This window comes from Lepisma saccharinum, chromosome 22, assembly GCF_977018435.1.
Source record: "Lepisma saccharinum chromosome 22, izLepSacc3.1, whole genome shotgun sequence".
In the NCBI taxonomy this organism is placed as follows: domain Eukaryota; kingdom Metazoa; phylum Arthropoda; class Insecta; order Zygentoma; family Lepismatidae; genus Lepisma; species Lepisma saccharinum.
Genome location: NC_139250.1, coordinates 20,813,219 through 20,833,604, shown reverse-complemented (window position 1 = coordinate 20,833,604; position 20,386 = coordinate 20,813,219). Strand labels below are relative to the sequence as shown.

Below are 20,386 nucleotides of genomic sequence, written 5' to 3'. Positions count from 1 at the left end.
AGTAATTATTAAATTACTTTGTAATATAATGTGGCTTAATTCTTAGTTAACTTGCATTTGATGTGAACTCTTGATTCGTAACGCTTGTGACTCTGAGCAAGCATCAAAAGGATAATCTGTGGACTAATATACTAGGGCAAATCAAAAAGTAAGTTACACCTCCCTGTATAAAACAAACAAAACACATTAGAAAGAAAATAATTATTGGACAAAGACTTTTTTTCGGCATACTCACCAAGGTATTCCAAGGACTTTTCCAATTGTGTGACCAGTTTTCGATTTCATGTGTGTAAAAATTCCTTCCAATATTAATTGAGTTGACTTTTGTGCTCATCGGGTAACAATCGCAGCACCTAGTGAGAGCACAGTTTTCGATACACCTAACTGGTCTTGAATCAGCATAGACACACTATTGTAGGATATGTTCAGTTCACTTGCAATCTCTCTTAATTTTCACGTGGTGGTTGGCAAGAATGATTGCATTCACATGCTCCATTTTGTCAATAGTGTTCACAGTTGCAGACTGCCCGACACATTGTTCGTCGTTCACTTTTTTTTTTATTTCCTCTTTGAACATCTTGCACCATTTCCAGATCACGGGGTGCGACATTTTTTTCTCACCTACATCGAGAATTTGGTGATTGATTTCACTCCGATTATGCATTCGTGCCCACAAACATCGGACGATGTTGGACCCCACCTCAATACGACGTACCATACTTACACGGTGACTACTCGCATACTAAACCAGCTGCAGCATGGCTGCTTCAGGTATGGGGAGAATACATTCTGGACAGTGTTGCCACCAAGTGTGATTATTTTATCTCTTTTAGTACAGGAGCACGGCTTGGGTGTAACTTACTTTTTGATTTGCCCACATATATATATCTCAAAAGGCGTATACAATAGTTAGCTGTTTGTGAAAGAGCTGTCATAATGTGGGAGCTTTCAGATCAAAATTACTCGGAAACACACAGTCAGAAATAAATGCAACCTTTCATACCAGAGAGACACGATAAGCTGCACGTGTCACTTGGACTGCACTGTTGTCTCAATAGCATACATCGTGTTGCCTCAGTCTGTAGGCAACTGACGTACAGTGGATGCTTTCTAAATAAACTGGTGTTGCTTGTCACATTGGTCTGAAAGCTACCTATAAAATTAACCCAAGTGCTATGAGAAGGCAGCCTACAGGGCCAGGTAGCTTTATCTTGATAATAGCAGCTTAATTCTTAATTTGACTGGTCTTAACTATATTGAGCCTCCCCCTTAAATTTAAACTTGGAACATTTTGCACTAAGGACAACAAGTGTAGTTTTAGTGAGTATGATACCAGTACATACATCACGACCAGAAGTTTACTTTTCAATGGGGTGGTGGTGATTTGAATCCCACTTAACCCATCCGCTTACCTAGTCGTCGAATCGACGGCCTGTCTGGACGTTCGCTTGCCGTACCTAGTCGTCGAACTGACGGGTTCCCGATTTTCATCACGTAGTTTATTTTTCATTCAATAGATGGCAGAGGTTGTATGATCTTTCGATTCTATGACGTGTATGTTTGTGCAGCTAAGTTTTTCATACCATTTCAAGCATGTTTTGTTCAGTAATTTCTCATGTAAACAAACCTTCATTTGTTACGTCTTGCAAACATGTTGCGTAAGAATGTTGTAGAATATTCTGTGATTGAAAAGTTGCTTTTTGATAATGATGGAGAGGAAAATGTAGATTTTGGAAGTGGAGATGAACACGGGGGTTTATTTTGTGTTAGTGAAATTGAAGAATGTAGTGAAAGTGAGGAAGAGGTGGCTGTGGCAGAAAAAAAATAAAAGGTTGAGGAATGGAAATGGAATGCAAAGATGTGTGTGATCAAAATTATTAGGTGAGTTTCTAATTATCTTTCAAGTAAACTGCATATGTGCATACTTATTACTATACTTCCACTTCAATATATAAAATTTTCACGTAAATTGCTTGGATAGTTTTCACAATATTTGACATCTTGTCTTGCTGTGCAACCTTCACGGGAGATAGCCAAATTTAAATGGTATTTATTAGCAAAAAATTTGGCATTTAAATAGTATGCGGATGGGTTAAACCTGTAGCTCAATTCATGATTAGCCTTCATACTTTTCAGTTGTTTTATACCTAGTGAGCGAATATCCAAAATTATCACATTTACCATTTTGTATTTAATTTCTATTGAATTTTCAAGGATCAGAAAATACTTAATTAGCTTAGGAAAGATAATGACTTACTTCTGATGTAAAATTCATTTTTCAATTTATTAATGAGACAAAAACAACAGACACTAGTAAAGGTCCATGTGAAAGGTAAGACAAATTAATTGTTGAACTGGACCATGTCTAAGATACAAAATCGATTTTGTGAAGTAGAATTATTTGGTGTTAATTTTGTATTTTTTTTTCTTTTAATGTTTAAAATTTCAGTGATACCTTTTTCCTATACATTTCAAACTGCTCTGAAAATTTGTCAAGAATGTGCAATCTTTTTTTCAAAATATAATTATTTTACATTGTATCTAGGTAATCATAAAATGTTTCTAGGAAATAATTTTCAAATAATTTCCTTAGTTGTTTCAATATTCAACTACTTTTGGAAATATAATATTGTGAGAAATAACTCATTCAAAATAAAATGTGAATATTTATGTTTTTAATGCTACCTTACGACAGAGAAGTCCAATAAAAATCATCACAACAATCACTGTTTTACAACTGATACCTTCTTTCTGCAACAAAGGTGTGACGGAGAGAGGGATTGTCACGATGGATCAGACGAACCATCCTCTTGCCCAGAGAGACACTGCCGAGCCGGAACTTTCCAATGCAGCAACAGGAACTGCACAGCCTCCGCAACAATTTGCGATGGAGTTGACGACTGCGGAGATGGCTCCGACGAGAAACATTGCGACTTGCCGTGCCCTGAGTTGGAATTCAAGTGCAGATCCAATGGCAGGTGTGTCCTGAATGCCTGGAAATGTGATGGCGATGCTGACTGCAAGGACAGGAGTGACGAAGACCCAGCTGTTTGCCGTACGTTATGTTCTCTTAATTTAAAATTATTAATTTTTAATATACTTTTGCATTTCTCTTTATTTCCATCTTATCATAAATGACATTTCTGTCTTTACAAAGTGTCATGGTGCGCATGACCCATAAAACTAGGCAATGCCATAGAATTTAGTGAAAACTTAGATAACATATAACTTTCACCACATGCAATCATTCCGCTAAGTAATGATGTCCAGTTTTCACATACATGTACCGTTTCAGTCTAGCTTTCACCACATCATGTAGCTACATCAGGAGATAGACAAGAATAGTCAAAGTTTAAAACATGGAGAGATAAATGGGTTAAAAAAGGTTGCCAGCCAGAGGAGTAGGAAGGAGTGACAGGGTACTGCATTGCCTTTTATCATTTTAACCTTTTTTAACCCAACGTACCTCTCCATGTTTTAAACTTAGACTATTCTTGTCTTATCTCCTGATGAAGCCACATGATGTGGTGAATGCCAGGGGGAAACAGTAAGTACATGTCCAAACTGGACTTAATTACTTAGTGAATTGGTGAAAAACTAAGAAATTTTAAAAAATAATTTCAGAACTACTAAAGTTCCATAAACATGGGTTAAAAATTAGCACACAAGAAATTCAGAATGTGCAAAGAAAGGCAGTAATTTGATACATTTATTATGTTTTTACTACATATGGGGATAGCATAATTGATAACATATGGATGAATACTTGAAAAATGCTCAAAATTAAACATCACAATAGAGAAATTTTGCATCTGAGATTTGGTATGTTTGTTGGTAGTTGTAAGCGTATTTTGTTAGGTATGGAAATATTTCAATTAAATTTTGTTATCTGGCTTTGAGCTATATATTGAATGTTGAAGGGTCAAGTGAAATCGACTGGTTCATCTAAACCTAAAAAGCTTTGGAATTTTGAAATTTCTGATTTTTTAATATGTTGTACACTCGTGTGCAGATAAGCTGACTCAAACTTTAAAAATTCTATCAATTGTGTCACTTTATCTGAAGAAAAGTGTATGATCAAGTGTTACAAAAAGAAAACAACAATATCATATGTAAAGATGTGCATTTGCATAGTAGAATACACAGGCGGAAGGACAATAAGAATATTCTGTGGAGCATAGATTTTACATTTTCTCACATTTTGAGTCTTGAAAAATATGAAATTAAGGTTATGCTGATCCTCTGAATAATCCGTAAGAATGTTTTCTGTATATGTATGTTAGGAATGTATGTTGCACCCTCATTAAATTAAAGGCAACAATGCATGTGGCTGACACAGTTGCAGAGAGGATGTTGATGGTGATCTCACTGAAGCTTGTAAAGTTCTACTCGCTTTAGTTCACTGAAGATTTATAAGCTACCATAAAAATCAAAGAGGCCGGGAGTCAAGTAAGCATTTTGGCAGTAGAACGTACAAATTGCTGGACTGGAGGCTTTTGTCACGTTTTTTGCGATGCCTCAAATAACACTGGAAGTTGAATGGTGCTGGCCCAAATATCGCCACAAATAATGTTTGCTATAAAGATAGTTATTTCACAACTAATGCAAATTCAGAAATAATCACAATTCCAAAATGCGTCGTGCAATGATAATAAATCTACTCTTGAGAAGCTTGTGCTGAAGCGAGTGGACGTGTTTTCGTTTGTCTCCAGCGGCCAGTCAAGTGGAACGAGATGGGGATCTCAGTGATGCAGTGGCGGCAGGTGATCGGCCTCTTCCGAGCTGCTTGGCGATCAGGCTCCCTAGGCAAAGTAGGAAGTGATTTACGTGCTATGTCGCATATGGATTGGTGGTGTTAACGCTATTGCTTATAGGCGGAATTGAGCAGAATCCAGGCCCACTTAACAACGTTGATGTCCAGAGCGAACTTTTCGAACTGAAGCAGGTTATGCTCCAGGTAAAAAGCTCGAATGAAGCTCTTATGTGCGAAGTGAAGCAACGATCTGTCACTGTGAGCAGACTGGTAGGAAGAATGGAAAAAATGGAGGCCGAAACAGACCAACTCAAGTTAGATGTAAGTGAAGTGCAGTCTTATGTCCGATCTCTGGAGGATCATATAGATGACCTTGAGAACAGGTCACGGCGGCAGAACCTTGTTTTTCATGGTGTTCCGGAAAAAGAACGCGAAACGTGGGATGAATCAGCAAACGCGGTGTGAGACTTAATAACAAACAGACTCCATCTCTCCTTACCGTTGGACTCCATCTAAAGATCCCATCGTACAGGGAGCGCGCACTCAGGAAAACCCCTGCCCGTCGTGTGTAAGTTTTTGCGGGATACAACCAAGGAGGAAGTTTTAAAACATAGCTACAAACTCAAAGGCACCAACATTTATATCGAACAGGACTACTCCTTTGCTGTTCGTCAACAGAGGCAGCGACTGAAGAAGCATCTCTTCGAAGCCAGACAACAAGGATGCAAAGCCCATCTCACGTACATGTACCTTAATGTAAACGGTAAAAAGTATTCCATATGGGACCTGGAAGACAACCAGAGCGATTATGTAGGAGTTCCTGCGACACAAATTTCTTCGGACACTTCGTTTTCCAAGAACCAGGCTCTCCCCTCCCACCTCAACATTGGAAATCTGACAACATCGGAGGAAGCAAGAGCGACAGCGTTAACCCTTCCGTCTGCAAACCAGTGCGAGCAACAGGCTCCCCCCTCCACTAATCACCCACCTGTGACAAGAAAGGAAGAGGACAATGGCCATCTTCGACAAATAGGTCAAGATTCCACCCCTCCTCTAGTTCAACGGTACCCCAGGTGCCAAGGCAACAGAGAATTTGAAGGGAGAAACGCGGACTCGGGAAATGTAAACAAGCAAGTGCACGTGCCAGTTTGGACCAGGTAGGATGTTTTGACGTAGTGTATCAAAATGTTAGGGGGCTGCGCACTAAAATGCAGTTATTTCTTCATAACATATTGTGTAACGACTATAATGCCGTGGCTATTACCGAAACATGGCTCACCGACAAACACGCCAATGCTGAAATATTTGACGATCGATACAATGTGTTTAGAAGCGATAGAAGTGCTTGTAACTCAGGGAAAAATTTGGGTGGGGGTGTGCTCTTGGCTGTTCAGAAGCAATACACGGCAACGCTTATATGTAAGTATGATGAAAATCCTGATATTGATTCTGTGATCGTGAAAATTAAAATTCAGGGACTGCCAACACTATACGTCTGTGTAGTATATATCACACCATGCTGCAATAGTATTCTATGCTTTTATTGAAAGACATTGTGGACCCGCGCATAACATTCTCCTTATAGGTGATTTTAACATTCCATGCATAACAAACAATAACTACAATCTTATTGAGTCAACTCCCATTTGTCGCGACCTGTATAATTTTATGTGTTTCCATCAATTGCATAGTATAAACGATATTCACAATAGCAACAACAAAACCCTAGATCTCGTACTTACAAACGTTCCCAACCTGCAACTGACACGAGAACCGGACCCCCTGGTACCCGAGGACAAACACCACCCATGTCTCATTTTAGAAGCGAAACATGTAAAGCAAACACGCTGTAAACACTCGCAGGGCAATTTATCTTACAACTTTAAAAAGGCTGATTTTCAGAAACTGTACCAAATATTATCTGCTGTTAACTGGGAGATCTTAAAGCTTTCCAATGATGTTAATAGAATGGTAGACATGTTTTATGATGTAATGTACGAATCTCTCGATAAATGCGTCCCTTTAAGACACGTTAAAGCACCGAAATATCCTAGCTGGTTTACGACTAGTATAATTAAGAAAATTAAATCAAAGGCGTACCACCACAAAAAGTGGAAACAAAGTGTAGGGGACCCAACTTACCATGCTAATAAATTTAGAGAAATTAGAGCACTAGTAAAAAAAGAAATATCAGCTGCATATGATAACTATGTATTAAATGTTGAAAAGAATATGCAGGATGACCCTTCTCTCTTTTGGACGTATATCAATAGTAAAAAACGCGACAAACCGAAACACCCTGTTTCTGAGGATGGTGAGCCCCTACCAAACGTAAACGCAGTTGCAGAAGAATGTGCGAAACACTTTCAGTCTGTGTACACAGGCAATGGGTCCATGTATAATATTGAAATTATGACAGAGCATCCACAAAGTAGAGTGCTAGACATACTGAATATTGAAGAAATCAGTACAAATGAAATCGAAAATGCTATCAAAAAGTTAAAACCAAAGAAGTCCGCTGGACCTGATAAAATCCCACCATACATTTTCAAAGGTTGCGCTGATGTTTTAAAGGTTCCTCTGGCTATCATCTTCAACTCTGTCCTATCATCTATGCAGTTTCCTGATAGATGGAAAGTGACTGCTATATGTCCAATCCAAAAGTCGGGTGAAAACAATACAATACAAAACTACCGTCCTATTTCTATTTTATCCACTCCTGCGAAAATACTAGAACAAATACTATACATGCATATTTTTAACCATGTGAAAAATTCCATATCCGAATTTCAACATGGATTCCTACCTAACAGCTCGATCGAAACTAATCTTGGAGAGAAATTGCATTATACAAGTACAGTATTAGACGAAGGGGGGCAAGTAGATGTGATATATACTGATTTCTCAAAAGCTTTCGACACAGTAGACCATGACGTACTACTGAGTAAACTAGGTAGCTTTAATTTGTCACACTCTCTAAGAAAACTCATGGCGTCGTACCTAATGAACAGGCGACAGTATGTCACCTACAAAGGCTCCTCATCCGATGAATTTTTGGTGAGCTCGGGCATCCCTCAGGGATCCAATATAGGGCCTCTTCTATTTTTGTTGTTAATTAATGATTTACCCGAACATCTGATTGATTCTCGCAAACTCTTGTTTGCTGACGATTTAAAGTTCTACAAAAGAATAACAAGTGCAGACGATTGTGCCTCCTTACAACGCGACATAAATAGGTTGAGTGCGTGGTGTTCGTATAACAAACTTTCCCTAAATGTTAAAAAATGCTTCTCTGTTACATACACCAAGCAAAAGATGCCTATAGATTATCAGTATAAAATAAATAATGTTAACCTTAAGAAAGCGGAAAAGGCAAGAGATCTAGGAATACTTTTTGATTCTAAATTAACGTTCCCCTATCATCTGGACAAAGTAATAAGCGAAGCGTACAAGCTTGTTGGATTTATTATTCGCACGGGCAGGGGCTTCAGAAGTACACAAACACTAAAAATATTATATTATTCTCTAGTGCGTACAAAACTCGAATTTGGCTCTGTCATATGGAACACAGAAGTTCAAAAACATACAGCAAATTTAGAACGTGTACAGTCAAAATTATTGCGATACATGAAATTCAAACTGGAAGGCGAATACCCCAGGTTCGAATCGTATACCAACTTAATAGAGCAATTCCATATGGACAGACTTGACCACAGAAGGACAGCCCGAGACCTTATGCTACTTTGGAAAATTTTTAACGGCAAACTTCGATCTCCTCTGTGGCTTTCACAATTCAAAATACGCATTCCGAACATAAAAATGCGACCCAAGCATGGAACCTTCTATGTGAGCAAAGCGCGAACAAATATCATGAAAAGGTCACCTATTTGGAGAATGAGTGCGGTCTACAATGCTATGGAGAAAGAGAATAAAAGCGTCGATTTGTTCACAATGTCGTATTCCAAATTCAAGAAATCAGTTATGAATACATTGGCTAGAAAAATAGATGGAAATAGGTTATGAAACTCTACAATATTGTTATTCTATGTATTGTATAAGAAATTGTACTATTCTATTACAATGTGAACTCTGTAAATTGGTGTAAACCTGTTGAGTTCAATATAATAAATAAATAAATAAATAAATAACCAAATATATGTGTCATGCAAAAAATACTAGACCTTTTTTGACTGCTGTTCTCAATTTCAAAGTTTTGGCAAACAATATCAAAGAATATTCATAGTTGCATTTTTATTAATGTATCTTTTATTGCATATATCCTTGTTTACAATTATTCAAAAATTATGTGTGAACAATTGTGAAATTACAGTACTACATGACTCTGCAATTCCAGACGATCGCCCTATTTATCCCACAGAACAAGAACAATTTAAATATTCGCAACTTTATGCATTAACAATTTCTTTGGTTTATTGTATGTTGTACATCACAGAATATTTGATCTCATTGGATCTAAAATATGTTTATTTGGTTTAAATTAAATACAAGCATTCATACAACGGTTAAAGCCATAATTAATCTGACGTATAAATAATTCTTCACTTTGGCAATAATGTACAATAAAAATTTCTGGTTTCGTTTTGACCAGCAAAACTGTTACAACCTTAATTTATCTAAATTAAATTTATTGTGTCAAATACGACTTTCAACAAACTCGCGTAATTTTCAAATTACGTAATCAACAGTTGCATGCCTTCAAATTACGGTTACAATAATTAACATCAAATTAATTAGATGCTTACAAAAAGGGGAAGCAATTTCACAAATTGAAATTATATTCGCTAGGTCAAGATTGAGAGTCGCACTACGAGACTGTCGCGATTTGCCAGATTTGTATTTTAGCGACGAACAACGTATTTTTCCATTTTTATCAAAAACTTGAAATTCATGTCGTTAATTTAATACGTGTCGTTTCTAATCGTAAAGTACGTGTACTAATATCCAGTGATCACTTGTAACCTTTTTATGTACAAACAATGCAAAGTTATTGGCAAATTGCAAACAACCAAATTATTCCGGTTTCCTCTTTACTGTCATGTAATTTATCACTCAAAAGTATGTTGCAAATCCGATTACACATACTCCTGCTATTTCAGCATTTGATGCAATTTCAAAAGGGGGTCAAAGCTGGTACTTGTCAAAACCACACACGTTGCACCATAAAGTTCACTGCTCATACCTGCATAGTAATGTGACATGTCCTAGGCACGAGACTTCCCAATTTTCCATGTAGCAGCAATGTGGTCAAACGGCTTCCTTCGTGAAATGAAGTCCCAAATTACATCTTTCCATCGTAATTTTGCCTGATGGAAGGAGCTCTTCCCAAATTCTCCTTCGCTTTCTTCACCAAGTGTCATCTAAGTGCTTTCTTCACCAAGCACGACCCCCATGCTTTCTTCACCAAGCATTGTCTAATTTGGGCAGACGAAGAAACTATTTCCGTTTATGCAGTACACCATCGCTGTTTTCGTGGAATATTGTAGAAACGTAGCACTTTACTGCATGTCCTCCTGTAGTCAAAGTCTGAGTGGATAATATCTTCTGTAATGTTCCTTAGTCCAGTAGTGTTGACTCTTGCGTGATCCAAGGGCGAGTGTGATTACGAACTGCCGTAACCCACATCGTCCATCAGGTAGTGCTGCCATCTTGTATCATTTCAACGAACTACGTGGTCACTATACACAAATATGGGAGCAATCAGGTGACAAGCACCTGCAGCAAACTTTTAACGAAATTTACGTAATAATATGCATTTTAAATATCAGTAAATACGCAAATACGTTACAAGCTTCTGAATCTTACTTCCAGCCTGGATGTTGCTTTGTGAAAAATTCATTCATCAATTCCACATAATCATCATTCATTATATTAATTGTCCTAAAGAAACAAGAAAATGAAAAAGAAATACAAACAATACAATGTGAAAAAGATACTATTTCGAAAAAATAGGTAATAATAAAAATAATAATTATTCATAAATTAAAGGTTAAAGGACAATGGATTAAATCTAAGTTTCTTTTCTTCCAGATAACAGACCTTGTGATCCTGAAACTGAATTTACTTGCAAGAACAAAAGATGTATACCAAAATTATGGGTTTGCGATTTTGACAATGATTGTGGTGATGATTCTGATGAGCCAGCATATATGTGCAGGTATGTGGACAATTATTTTGAGTAATCTGAATATACATAATAATTTTTATGAGACAAATAGTCATGAAAATCCTTGATATTTGAGTTCACAGTTGATCCTGGTAACCACATCCAAAGTTTAAGAAAATTGTAAAGAATAATGCACTTATGGACTAATATCAATACAGTACTGATGTAAAATTTACTGATACCAATAATATATATTTTACCCATTGGATGTAAAATTGCAAATGTTCCGTGAAGAACTGGAATGGTTCATTAACCATTCAATGTATGTACAGGGTTAGCCTAGAAGAAATAGACAGTTTAAACGCTTTATAAATTGAAATTTATTTGTTACATCAGAAAGCATAGAGAAAGTCTTCAGGTTTACGGCCTCCTCTTTCGTCAGCATCACCTGAGCACCCTTGACGTAAGTTGAGCAGTATGGATGCTAGCCAGGTGGAGAATTCTGCGTGATTGAATTTGTAAAAACAAATTCTGTTACTATCGCGCAGCATCGTTTTTAGAACACTGTATTATAATCAACCACCCACATGGCAGTCAATCTACGATTGGAGCAAGAATTTTAAGGAAAGTGGTTGTCTATGCAAGGGGAAAAGTCCTGGGAGAGGAGAACTGAACTGTCGCATTGATATCTGTCATGTTACAAAAGGGTCACACACAGAACACTTGTAACTCACCAATGTAAACTTCAGTACATACTCTTCAAACCATGGAAGTTTTTCAGCCATATTATTAACACTCTCCTTGCTGTAAAACTTTGAAAGTGTCTATTTATTTTAGGCTAACCCTGTATATAACCAGATAACTGCAATCACTCTTGCCTTAGACTAAGAAAATTCATATTTTGACATTTGCTTTACAAAACCTTGGTATATGAATTATATCTTTCATTCATAAAAATTAATTTTACTAATAAGCCGATACACATGTGTTGAACGTAGCACATTACTGTAGCTAGCTACAAAATTTGTAGCGGTAGCTATAGCAGCACTACATTTTGAAAATTGCAGCTGTAGCTGTAGCGAAGCTACAAAATTCCTGTAGTTGTAGCGAAAATTTCACTACAACTACACTTCTTTTCAGCATTTTGATAAAAATGTTGAATGTGACCACAGTCAAAGAAAAATTCGACAATAACACTTACTTTTGCAGGGGGTTCATAAAGGCAAAGTCTATTACATGGACATACGTATAATCTAGATTACAAATATCTTTCTTAGTTGCATCGCTATTTTGGGGAGAAACATGCCTCGTTTGCTGCACCCCTGGGGGAGAAAGCTTAGTTTGTCCCACCCCAGGAACAAATCCTGTGGATAGAGGAAACTAGCACTCAATGGATGGACAATGACAAAGAAATAGTGCCAGCATTCAATGGCTCAGTACGTTAACAGCATTGATCATTATTAGTACATAGAATCTCACCACCAAGAAATTATTGTTACAAGAATGATAGACATACACTTTCTGGAATTACAATTACAGTATTTTTTGGTCATAATATTTGTTCACAAATTTCAAAATTGCAATATGTTTAAAACACTTGGATTTACCCATCAATTTCCTCAATATATTGTATGATATTGTAAAAAAATATGTATGAATTATTGACTTTTTTTCAGAAACGATAATTTTTCCAAATGTATGTATTTCTTCTACTTTTACATCGCTTTTCTATTACTTTTGCTAATCATGACAATGGACAATGGTTTATTTTGTTATTCTGTTATCTAGAGTTGCTTTCTGCCACTTGGCTAAATATGAAAATGAGGAAGAATGATGAATGATGATGAGCAGTGTGGGGAATGGAGCATCAGGAGGATCCATCCTTCCAACTAGGGGTCTTTCCTAGTTTTTTATTTGAGTCCACTTTATGCACAGAGAAGCTAATCGAGACTGGATCCGAATCACTAGTGCCTCTCCCAGGTATCGAACCTGGGGCCCTTTGATTACAAGATGACAAATTTCCACTGTGTCTTCAGGGAAGCATTCCCAACAGGAAACTTACGTAAAGCATCGCTCCACCTGTTGCTCATTTAGCTATACCAAAGAAGCATCCGGTCCCGGGTTTGATACCAGTTGGAGGCACATAGTGGTTTCAATCACACTTTAAACTGTAGGTCCAGTCCCGATTAGCCTTACTGTGCATAAAGTGGACTTAAAACACCAAATCAGTCATTCAAAGAAGCATTCCCCAGCTATCTGCAATGTTAGAGCAAACATCTAACAAATTACTGGAATTATGATAACGATCTATTTTGCAAGTACAGCTGTCATACTAGTAACTTTTTTTGAATATCCATGTGGTTGTTTCAAGGTTGTTTTTTTTTACTCTTTGGACGAGTAGCAGTAACTGTAACAAAGCAACTTTTAAAATGTAGCATTCTGATCACTACCGATACACCTCTATTGGCTAATACTCGTACCAATAGAGTATTGATTTAACCCTTAGCTGAGGATTTTGATTTTCACCACCAGAAGAAGTTGTATCCCTCTTCATCATTCCTTGCATTTTCGTAGATTTTTCATCAGAGTAAACATGTAAAAATTTTGTTTCCTTTATATTTTGGTGTCCATTGCACCCAAGTGAACGAGTTAATTAGCAGTTCTGAAATTTTATATGTTAAGGTATCACATAGTTCAATTTTTTAGTTCTATATGGTTTTGAAATTTGAAATAGAAAAGGAAAATGAGCTCTCCGTAGTGCAGAGGGCTACAGTCAATCTGTGTTCATTGGTATTTTCAAGAAGCTCTGTAAATGTATTGAGGAGGTACCTAGCTAGGACATATGAAAACTAGAACAAAAATCAATGATGCAGGAACATTTTTTAAAAAATTGTTCAAAATTTGTAAATTTTTCAAATTTAAAATTTTTGAACCTGGCATAATATGCATGGATTCAAGGGCTTCAAAGTGTGTGCATTTATTTTTAGGTCTCGCACTTTATTTTTAATGTATCACACTTGGAAGCATAGATAATATCAATGAACATACAAGTCAAATTAAAAAATGGAACAGAAGTAGTTTTCAAAAAATCTAAAACTTACAAAATGCATTTGCAGATCGTCCACTGATTTACATGTGTCATGACTGATGAGATGCACTATTGCATTTATTAGCAATCAGTTGTTGTACTTTATTGTTGTTCACTGAGCATTCTTCCTCGTTGCAGGCAACGCAATTGTACAAATGGTTGGCAGCGATGTCCAGGGCAAGCAAATTACCGTTGCATCCCTAAATGGCTGTTCTGCGATGGAAAAGACGACTGCAGAGACAACAGCGATGAGCTGCCTGAGAACTGTCCAAAATGCCACGTGACTGGTGACTTCCAGTGTGCCAACAACAGATGCATTCCAAGGTAAGAATGTTGGAAATGTAATTGTTGCACATGGAACACGCAGTTCAAAGACTTAGCGAATATGAAACCTTAGCCTCTAACATTGGAAAAAAGCAATGTGATGAACATCAATTTGTAGTGTAGATTGTGTGCATAATCTTTTGACTGTACAATATTGGATTCATTGTAAAAAAAGAAGAACATTGTATAACAGTGTATAACAATGCAATGTGTATCACAAAACCTTAAATCTGTCAAATTCCTCTACATAAAGTGAGTTAATCTGTGTTTAATTTTTTCAACTAATGAGTCCAATAATATGGCCAGTACTGTATATTGTCTTGTACAGGATGATGTGCAATAGCTGTGTAACACTAATATGTTCTTATTCATGGATTATTTATATAAGATTCTTCACAGATTATTTGAAGAGTATGATGAATAATTACCAATAAAACTATTTTTACACTTATTGGTATAAAATAATAATTGTTATTTGCAACACATCCCCCCCCCCACACACACACACATATACATTTATATATGTATGTAGGCTGTTTGGGGAGAATCACTTAAGTTAAAAATGCAATCTTACAGAATACAGTTTCTTTTGTGTTTATTATTTTAATAGCAAACATTGCACACATGATATACATGTTGGATCATCACTCTTTAGAATCTTTACACATGCTCAATATAAAATTATACTAAATATTTTATATAATTGATTCAGTGTGCCTTGTATGAAAGCAACAGAAAAAATCACACTTTGTGACTTACGTGCCTTTTCTGAACACCCTAGATATATGGACCCACAGAGGTCCATTTGGTAGGGCATCTGACTGCTACACAGGGGGATCCAGATTAATATTTTAATCACCAATTTTAGAGTCTCTAAACCATCTTTGGCTGCTATAAGAAAGCTGCTAAAATCAATAGGCATGAAATATTTTTCCACAAATAACACAAAATTGTTATTATTTCATTAAAAAAGAGGAATTTTAATCATATCTTTGACTTACTCAACTTAATTCCTTTTGCTCCATTAGGAGCAAAGGGTTTCAGTGAAACGCCTCCATTTGGCTCTGTGACGTGTCAACTCCTTGACCTCTTTCCATGTTTTTCCTTTCTCGGCTGCTTCTTCTTCTGCTCTCTTCCATGTTTTCTTCGGGCTCCTTGGGGTTTCCAGTCTATGACTGCTTTCTCTATTGCTTCAGTTGCTTTTCGTAAGGTGTGTCCTAACCAACTCCATTTTCACCTTTTAACTTGGGTTGCAATTGGCTGTTTCTCTCCATAGTTCATAATTTGATATTATTTCTGGCCATTTTATGTTGAGGATACGCCTGAGACAACGATTAATTATCATGTCATTAATCATATCTTTACCATTACTTTATCATACCTAGGTATATACTTTTCAGTTTGCGACGAAGTAAGAGTTGTTGAAGATAAGAAAGGAAATTAATATATTTACATAATTATTTCTTACATAGATCTAATGATGAATGAACATTGCAAAATATGTAGAGAGAGTTGACATTTTATATGTAGAATATAAATTCATAAAATAATTCAATACAAAATAATAGTGATTAATAGTTTTATAGCAGACAGTGCTAGTATACAGGTGGCAACATGCTTGACTTGCAATAACCGAGACCCTGTGATTATCTGTTGTTATTTTAAAAAACGTAGCACACTAGTATTCATAAACCCAGGAAATTCTTCCTTCCATTTGTCCCCATTCTCGGAAAGGTCACTTCACTTTTGACGATCTTTATTTCTTTTCTTCAGAACCATCTAAATATTGGACATATTTAATCGTTGAATGTTATTCTTCTTTGCAGGAGGTGGCTGTGTGATTTCGAAAACGATTGCGGTGATAATAGTGATGAGGCAGAAGCTTTGTGTAAGGGTACATACCGTGAATGTTCCGAGTCAGAGTTCCGCTGTGGAAATAACAAGTGCATTCCTAACAGATGGCAATGTGATCATGATGATGATTGCGGTGACAACACCGATGAGAATGACTGCGGTGGTTACAAGTGCAAGGTAATTTCCAGCTATTATTTGCACATACCTTGAGGAGGCATTTTTTTTTTACCCTGAATAATAGAGGGTGGTGCACAAATAGGTTGACAGTTGACATATGCCAAGTAGGTTTAGCGCTGCCACTTCTGATGCACCGTTTCTTCATTTTCATATTTCCAGTAATTCTTCAGGATCCACTTTCTGTCCTGGACTGTCAGGTTGCCCGCCATTACGAATCACCAACTTGTAAAATATAAATAAAAGACTGTCAACTTACTTTTGCACCACCCTGTGTGTGTCATGCTTGACCATTAGTTCTAGCTAAGTTTGAGTGGTGAGTAGATATTGATCTCAATGCTTATATCCAGTGGTGGCGATTGGGTTCCATAACTGGGGGTGCAAGAACAGTTTACTTGCTCTTGATACATAAGGTTTAGCATAGTATGGGAGCAAAAGTGGGAAAAATTGGGTGTGGGCAATCGCCCCCCCCCCTAATTGCTTTCACTGCTTATATAACTGGTATTGATATCGGAGAGTACTGGTTCAAACCTGAGCGGAAGTTGATGACCTAAAAAATATAGGTATATGACCTATAGAATGTCCTAAAAAATGGGAAAAAATGACATAAAAAATGCAAAAAATGACCATTAGTTTCAGGTTAAAAATTGAAATGATAAGGAAATTAAACAAAATGCAATCTTGCTTTTTTTATATAAAAAAGGCACCAAATGATACCGCATGCACATTCAATTAAAATATGCACCGAGGATTTCCAATGGAAACAACCAAATAATTTTAAAACAATTTAATGAAAAAATCGTATACACTGAATGAATTGGTGTAAAATGCATTAATTCACCTTAGTGAAAAGACCCAAGAATATTACCAAAATGAAAGAAGTGACAAAATATGTCGAAACAATTCACCAAATATTGCGAAAAATGACGGGAAAATCGGGGAAAATGACCTAAAACCTGAAAATTGGCAAAAAATGCACTTTAACATTACCTTTTTTGGGTTCTAGACGAAGTGTAATATTGTGTGTATTTAATGGGCATCGTGTCCGAGATTTTAGAAAAAAGATGGCATTTCATCAACTTGCGCTCCCTACTGATCACAATACTGATTGATACTCTTCTGGAGTATCAATCTGGATTTTACTAATACATAACAATTCGTATATCTGGTTTCATTCATTCATGACAAGTGATTTTTTGGTATGTTCAGTATGATTATGTTTGATTCTAGTGTGATGTACATAAAAAAAATCTTAAGGATATTTATGGGTTTTTAAGGTATGATCATTGTATTTGGTCAAAAAGGGTTTAGTTAATTATTGTTTGTTGCTTTATGAACCAAGGGTACTACAATCCAATAATGTTCAGACATGTTGTCATGGGTTCGTCCCTTGCTGGGTGCCAGTATGACGATCAACCAGGTCCTACAATATCTGTGGTAACCCAATCAATAAGCAACTGTTGTGGATCCATTGTGACCTGTATTCTTTATCTATTCTTGTAGAATGGAACGTTCCAATGTGCTAGTGGACACTGCATTGCTGCATACTTCCACTGTGATGGAGACCGGGACTGCAGAGATCTGAGCGACGAAATGAATTGCCCACCAAGATACCCAGGAGGTCGCTATTGTCCGGAGAGCAAATTCGAGTGCAGCAATCACTTATGTGTGAACCAGGGAGATCTCTGCGATGGCACGGATGACTGTGGAGATGCATCAGATGAAAGTCCAGAATTGTGCAGTAAGTTTCTTAAAGCTTTCTCTGTAAAGTCAAAGCTACATCAATAATTTTTGACATTTTCACGCCAGATAATAATATAGATTCTCTCAGAGCACCAGCCAAGTAATTTCCGGATATGCTTCTGAAAGCTAATGCCACTCATCTTCAGGTATTGTAGTGCAGGGATATATGTGGGGAAAAAAAAGAAAGATATGTGTGAGACGTGATTTTAATGTAACATTCTTGCTGGCGACTGTGAGAAAGTGGAGAAATGAACTGCTTACATCAAATTGTTTAGTTTAAGTCCATTGCTGTGCACACGGCTCTCATGATGAATCTGCTATGCAATTGCCCACGCTGCGTAACCTGCTGTTGTATGTCCAGCGCCATCTTGGCTAGTGACATAAGCTCGGGCACTTATCTGAAATGAAAGAATGAAGTTCAAAGTTTAATGTACCATTCACCATGTCTCTCTACATTGTATAGTAACACACTACATTTACTTCAAAAGTGTAGCCATATTTCTGACTCACCCTGTGTATATAATTTTGTGTGTGCCTACCTAAATATTAACCTAATATTTTATAACAATAGGTAATATTTATGGTAATATTTATGTAACCATTGGCAAATTTGACAGCATGTAGAGGACATCCAGGCGATTGTTTATAACTCTTGCTACACAGAAGTCACTGTAATTCATAATAATAATAACTCTTTATGAATTTGTGTTTAAGTCCACGTAAATTTTCAATATTTATTTTATAATTTAGTTCTGGAAAAAATCATTAGATACTTCTAATAAGCAAAACAACTAATATATTTTTATTTATTTAAACCATGAAAAGTTGCACTGTTAGAAAAATCTAACATTTAAGTTCACTTTATGCACCAATATGCTAATCTGGAATGGGCCTCAGTTTGAAGTAGGATCGAAACTACTGTGTGCCTCCACTGGGGATTCAACTTGGGTTTCCTTGATTACAAGGCTACAGCATTACCACTTTTCCATTTCTTAATCTCCACTTTGTTCACTCTAAGTATTTCTAAAATGTTTCTTCCTATTCGTTTAGTGATAACTAGGGACATTGAATTTTCGTGATGCGCTAAATCGCGAAATGTGAAAAAAAGATGCAATTTTTAACATTCAGCACATAACTACACCCCCAATGATGAAATATGCATGAGTTTTATTCGTGAAGTAATGCGAAATGTGTGCTTTTCCACGAAATGAATGCTTTTTCGCAAAATAACCGTGAAATATCATCAAATTAAGTAGCAAACATGCAAAAACCGGCAATCGAGGTTGTGCACGCAAACTGTCGATTTGTAACGAAAGTCTTTTGCCTAAAGTTTCCTACCACATCCAGCTTTCTTATGAATCACAAATATTTCTTCCACTCACAGGTGAATGTGTAAGAGTGAGTAAAAATATATATATATATGCACAGCAAGACTTAGAACTGTGGTTAAGTGAAATTCTTCTTTTTTTTTCAGTGCAATTACCAGTGGCGGCAATTCGGGTGGGGGGAGGGTTCAGGGTGCCCACTTTCTTTGCCCCTGCACTATGGCCTCTAAATACTAAGCCTTGTCTAGCAAGAAAAGTAAACTATCCTTGCCCCACCTAATCGCCGCTACTGGCAATTATAGTTGAAATCTAAGTACTTGTGTATGTGTACACAAGTACTTGTGTATGTGTACAGTATATAAAAATGAAGTAGTTTATCAAATTATAACTCTTTTGTATGTTGTTTCCTCTCATAATGAAAAAGTGTGTGCAATTTTTTTTTTTTCCACCGCTGGTATATACCGCTGATCTAACATCCTCAATTTTTATTTACCATAAATTTGTCTCCCTAGTGATAACATAGTGTTATTTACATGGCAAGGGTGGTTACACATGATTGATTGGATGCTTAGAAGGGAAAGGAGGTAGTCTCATAGCTGCTTTTCACCTGCAGAACTGATCTTTTTATTAGATATTGTTCAGCGGCATGCAATGTTTGATGTTTTCACATTCTTAAACAATGACAAAATGTAGAAATTCCATAAATTTCAGGTTATTTATAGAAACATTGACTTGGTAAAATGACTGTTTTTACTGGCAAACTTCTGTCTATGCTGGCCCATACCAGTAGGATATGAATACATATTTTAATTTTATAACATTTTATATAAGACGTAAGCGAGTTACTAAAGAGATATCAGCGAAACTTCCTTGTAAATGTTCTATTAATTTTGGTGGCGTCTGCCACCATCCACTTGAGAACTCATTGCTTCACTGTTGACATTTTATGTTACAACATCTAAATGGAAATCAATCGGTATTTGGGGTCCCGGCTTCAATGC

General features: G+C 36.6%; 1 protein-coding gene across 1 annotated transcript in view; it reads left to right on the top strand.

Annotated features, from left to right (window-relative positions):
* The window catches only part of mgl (low-density lipoprotein receptor-related protein megalin), a 262,815-nt gene that overhangs the window by 221,524 nt on the left and 20,905 nt on the right, over positions 1–20,386 (top strand). Inside the window, exons 41-45 of the mRNA XM_083143948.1 lie at positions 2,763–3,055; positions 10,802–10,928; positions 14,104–14,289; positions 16,116–16,320; positions 17,821–18,058. Coding sequence (XP_083000074.1) covers positions 2,763–3,055; positions 10,802–10,928; positions 14,104–14,289; positions 16,116–16,320; positions 17,821–18,058 — 1,049 coding nt within the window. The remainder of the gene's footprint in view (positions 1–2,762; positions 3,056–10,801; positions 10,929–14,103; positions 14,290–16,115; positions 16,321–17,820; positions 18,059–20,386) is intronic.